General features: G+C 63.6%; 1 protein-coding gene across 2 annotated transcripts; it reads left to right on the top strand.

Moving 5' to 3' along the window:
* Positions 1-1202: 1202 nt before the first annotated feature.
* Positions 1203-4357, top strand: OSR2 (odd-skipped related transciption factor 2). 2 transcript variants are annotated; one of them, XM_075144586.1, is made up of 3 exons: positions 1203-1906; positions 2522-2621; positions 3392-4357. In XM_075144586.1, exons 1-3 carry the CDS (start codon positions 1251-1253, stop codon positions 3464-3466), a joined length of 831 nt encoding a protein of 276 aa, XP_075000687.1. In that variant the 5' UTR covers positions 1203-1250; the 3' UTR covers positions 3467-4357. The 2 variants fall into 2 exon arrangements, with proteins under 2 accessions (XP_075000687.1, XP_075000686.1); XM_075144585.1 differs by having other exon boundaries at positions 3310-4357.
* Positions 4358-5232: the final 875 nt, after the last annotated feature.

Genomic DNA, 5232 nt, shown 5'->3' with positions numbered 1-5232 from the left:
GCGGGAGAAGCGGGCCCGGCGGTTTCGGTTGAATGGGCTGAGTGAAACCCTCTGACAGTCACACACTGCTCATTAGCTCACGGCCCCGCCGCTCCGGCCGAGCTCTGCGGCCGGGGGACGGCGGAGGGGGTGCGGGGGCTCGGCCGGACGGCTCCGTCCCGCCGGGGCTGCGCTCACCCTTCCCGGCCCTGCGGGATGGAGGGAGCCGGTTGCGGGGCAGCGCCGTGCCGGGCTGCGGGGCAGCCCTCGGCGGGCTGGGGAGGTCTCCGGGCCGGCTGCTTTGCTCGCCGCCGATCGGATCGCCCGGGCCCGGGCGGGCTGCATGGGGCGGCCCTGGCCATCTGGAAGGGATCTCAGAGCAAAGTGGATTTATTTAGGACCTGAGGCGCGGGGGGCTGGGTAGGAGGTGTGCGTGCGGGGCAGGAGCTCCTTTTCTCTCCCTCGGTTATCTTGATAAATGAGTTGTTGTTGAAGGAAGAAAAATAAGCACCGAGCTGGGATAAACGCGGGGTTTATATTCCCCCCCCTACCCCCACCCCGCCGCCGCCCCCGGGCCTGCCTCGGCTCTCCGTGAGCACCCTGCTCCTTCCCGGGGAGGCCCCAGCCAGGAGGGGTCGGGGTCGGGGCCTCCGCGCCCGCGGGAGGCCGGGCGGAGGGTGGGAGCGACGCCGGGGGCCAGGTCGGCGCGGGGGGCAGGCGGGAGGCGGCCCCGGGGGTCCCCGCGGTGGCCGTGGCCCGGGCTGGGCGCTGCGGGGGGACGGTGGCGGGGCGGCGGGGAGCGGAGCGGCCCCGGGCCGGGCCCCGGCTCCGTTCCGGGTGCATTTTTCCGCGATTCGTTTAATTTGAATCTGCGGCCCCTTCGGTTGGTTCAGCGCTGGGTTTTCTCCTTTTTATTTTAATTTGGGATGGGTGTTTCTGGGAGTGATATTTTAAAAATTTTTTTACGCTGTAGCTTCTCCGGTCGAAGCGATCGCGCCGGTGGGTCGGTGGCGGCCGCCGGCCCCGGCGGAGGACGGGAGCCCGGGCTGCGGCGGGGCGCTGCTGGGGCCGCAGCAAAGCAGCGCACCGGAGCCGTGCCTGGCCCTCCCTGACTCCGCCGCTGCGCTCGACTCGGTACGGGGAACCACGCTGCTCTCAGTAAAACTCTCTTCCCCCTCCTTTCTCCCTCTTTCTTCCCAGGAATTTCTCCCCGTCTCGAAAGCCCAGCAGAGGCACCAGCTGCACCGGCGGCCTGCGCCCGCCCCGGGAAGATGGGAAGCAAGGCTCTGCCAGCCCCCATCCCGCTGCACCCGTCCCTGCAACTCACCAACTACTCCTTCCTCCAGGCTGTGAACACCTTCCCCGCAGCTGTGGACCAGTTGCAAGGTCTGTATGGACTCAGCGCCGTGCAAACCATGCACATGAACCACTGGACACTGGGCTACCCCAATGTGCATGAAATCACCCGCTCCACCATCACGGAGATGGCGGCCGCCCAGGGCTTGGTGGACTCCCGCTTCCCTTTCCCCGCGCTCCCCTTCGCCACGCACCTCTTCCACCCCAAGCAAGGGGCCATCGCCCACGTCCTCCCAGCCTTGCACAAGGACAGGCCCCGGTTTGACTTTGCCAACCTGGCCGTGGCCGCCACGCAGGAGGACCCCCCCAAGGTGGGGGAGCTCGCCAAGCTGAGCCCCGGACTGGCGTCGCCCCTGTCGGGCATCAGCAAGCTGTCCCCGGACAGGAAGCCCTCCCGCGGCCGCCTGCCCTCCAAGACGAAAAAGGAGTTCATCTGCAAGTTCTGCGGCAGGCACTTCACCAAGTCCTACAACCTCCTCATCCACGAGCGGACCCACACGGACGAGCGGCCCTACACCTGCGACATCTGCCACAAGGCTTTCCGGAGGCAGGACCACCTGCGGGACCACCGGTGAGGGACCACCGCGCCCGGGGCCGGGCCGTGGGGAGCCGGGGTGGGGGAGCCGCTCGCGGGGGCGAGGCTGAGCCGCTCCGGGAGCTCTGGGCTGAGCCAGGAAGGCAGCAGGAGAAAGCCCCGCTCCGACTCCGCGGCCGCGGAGGGGCCAGGGCAGCCAAAACCTGCGCTCTGTGCGGGCCGGTCACTCACGTTGGAGGGGCTGGGGTGAAGCCCCGGGGCTGTTGCGCTTCTGAAGTGCGGCCCAGCTCGCCCCCCTCCACCTCCGCACCCCGCGGCCGGTTCCGAGCGGCGCTCGTGGCCTCCGGGCGGAGAATCCGCGCTGCCTTCAGGGGAGAGCGGGCTCGGGTCCCACCGGCGGAGCAGATGCTGTCCCGATCTGTCACCAGAGAGGGCAATCACGCCTCGATACGAATTATTGCAAATGTTTTGAACCGATAGAGGAGTTTAATCGTGAACAGAATTATACGGGAGGGGCAAAATGAAGCGGGGGAGGGGGGCGGGCTTAGGGGGGGAGCCGTGTTTGGGGGAGCGGGGCCCGGGATCGGGGCCCGGGGGCGGGTGGGCCCCGCGCTCCCGGCAGCGCCGCTCACCCTTCGGGTTGCCTTCCAGGTACATCCATTCCAAAGAGAAACCCTTCAAGTGCCAGGAGTGCGGGAAGGGCTTCTGCCAGTCCAGGACCCTGGCGGTCCACAAAACCCTACACATGCAGGTGAGCCCGGCGCTCCCCGGCCTCTTCCGCGGGTGTGCCGCGGGACGGGGGCGGCGGCTGCCGGGGGAACGGGGCTCCGGTGCGGAGGGGAGCGACGGGGCTCCGGCACTTGAGGGCTCCGTGCGTCCCCGGGGGATGGAAGCGGCCGGCGGTTACCTCCGCGGCCGCGGGAGACCCGCGTAAAAACGGCGGACGCGGAAGACGGGTTAAAGCCGGCGGGGACGCGGTTGGCGGCGGGGAGGGAGCCCTGGGTTTGGTTTTGTCCACGCCGCTGCTTCGAGCCGTTTTTTCGTTGAGGGCTCCAGCCCTGCGGCGGCGGCGGCAGGCGCGGGGCGGCGGGGGAGCCCGGCGGCGCGGAGAGGTGCGGAGCGGCGCGGAGCTCTCTGCCCGCCCGCCGGGACCGCCGCGGCCGCCGGGCGGGCAGCGGGCGCCCCGGAGCGGGAGGACAGCGGCGCGGCCGCTTTCCCTGCGCCCCAGGGGCGTGAAATGCCACGAATCGAGAACTATAAAATGACCCTTTTGGGCAGGACAGGGCGAGCAGGCGCTTTGCCGTCCGCCCCGGGCTGCTCTCGCTCGTGTCCAACCCCGATATTTCAAGTTGTGCGTTGCGATAACAAAAAGTGCAGTAATACGTTAAACCAGGTAGTTTGTGAAGGATTAATCCTTTGCTTGCTTCAAATCTGAACAGGAATCTCCACACAAATGCCCCACATGTGGAAGAACCTTTAATCAAAGAAGTAACCTGAAAACTCACCTTCTTACCCATACAGACATCAAGCCCTACAACTGTGAGCAGTGCGGCAAAGTGTTCAGGCGAAACTGTGATCTACGGCGGCACAGTCTAACTCACACCCCGCGGCAGGACTTCTAGAGCAGCCAGGGACCCGCGCCCGCTCCGGCAGCTCCAACTTGCCCATTTTACTCAAGGACTGTGTTGTAGGAACTCACAGACACGCACACGCACACGCGGAGACACACACGCAGACTCGGGGCCAAGCTTTCCTACCACACGTCTGCGAAACTCGTTTAGAGAGTGCGGACTGCAGGATCGGGCCCCTCTCCAACCCACACCCAGGCGTAAAGCTCATCTTGTAGATACTCGCGGCTCATTTTAGAGCTCTGTACAGAACGTGGTTTTCTTCGTTTGTTTGTTTCGTATCGTCGTGTCAGATGCACATCGATAACAAATCGGGGAGGCAAAGTATCTCTTAAAAGTGTATTTCAAAATAAATCCTTTTTTTTTTCCAAATACCTCCTGCCTTGTTGTATTATTCTCTGAACATTTGGGCTTTTTTTTCCTGCTGTGTCGATGCAATGGTAAAGCATATTGAATAAATTTCCTAGCCGGGTAATTGTACTGTCACAACAATTTTGGTGATCGCTTTTGTTTGGCCTGTTTCACTGTCGCTGTTGTGTTATCTATTGTTAAGTAAAATGAAAGTGCCGTATTTGAGAGTTTATAGCTCTATTACTTAATAGTATGAATGTCTAAATATTAACTTCTGTACTTTTTTTTTATTTTCCCGAACGAAATATTTTTTTTTAAAGAAGAGAAAGAAAGAAATACTTGCAAATAAACAGATCTTAGGAAATAATGCACAGAGCCGTTCTTACGCCAAAGCGGCTTATTAGTAACTTATTTGCAATCAGCCCATATATTGTAAAAGTCATCCCTCTCGCGGAGATTGCAGTAGACAGCCTCCTGCCAGTAGACTTTGGACACGGGCAATTCACCCGCGTAGACAGGGACTTTATCCTGCAGAAGACGATTATTTCCCGACAGCTCTGGAAGCAAACAGCGAGGCGCAGATACCGCCCCCCGCCTCGGGGCTCATCCGCCGGCCCCTCGCGGGGCAGCGGCGCTGCCCAGCCCGGGGATGAGCCCCCCCGCCTCCCCCCCCCTCCATCCGCGCCGCTCCGCGCCCGCGGGAGCCGCCCGCTGCCGAGCGCGGGAGCCGCCCGCTTCCGAGCGCAGGAGACGCCCGGCGGGGCGGACGAGGAGAGGGGCTGTTCCCCCCTCCCGGGAGACCCTTGTCCCCCGGCGGGAGCTCGCCCTGCTCTCTCCTTCCCTCGCCGCCCCTGTAAGCCCCCAGCCGCCCCCCGCCTCGGCGGCCCGGCACGGCCACCTCACTGCGCGCTCAGTGCCTGCACCCGGTATGCAGGTAGCAGGGTGGTGGCACGGACACCCGGCTCCCCTCCCTTGTCACCCTTGCGAGCCCCTCACTAGTGCCTCTGGTCCCCTCGGGGTGGTGGGGGGGCTGGTGCCAGCGCTAAGGCATTTTCCCTGATGTATTGCAGAGTGGCTTGGATGTGCAATATCTCTTCTGCCACCCCACTGCTCTCGGCACCTTCCCTCCAGCGTCTTGGGTAGTTTGGGGCCCCAAAAGTTGTTTTTTCCAGGCTGGGGACACCCGTCCTGCCCTACTCCTCTCTCAAACTAACGACCAGGTTAGAATGGCAGGGAGAAATCTCCCCCCAGGCTCAGAGAGCCCTGTCCGGGGGGGAGTGATCCCCCTGCACCCGACTTAGCAGGGAGTCGTCCAATCCCGGGCCCCTTCTAGGAGGGTGCTGGGGCTCCAGATGGGTCCCCCAGTCCCACCAGGCCTACGGG

This window comes from Calonectris borealis, chromosome 2, assembly GCF_964195595.1.
Source record: "Calonectris borealis chromosome 2, bCalBor7.hap1.2, whole genome shotgun sequence".
Lineage (NCBI taxonomy): Eukaryota > Metazoa > Chordata > Aves > Procellariiformes > Procellariidae > Calonectris > Calonectris borealis.
Note: the sequence above shows the minus strand (reverse complement) of the source record. Positions and strands in the feature narration are given on the sequence as shown.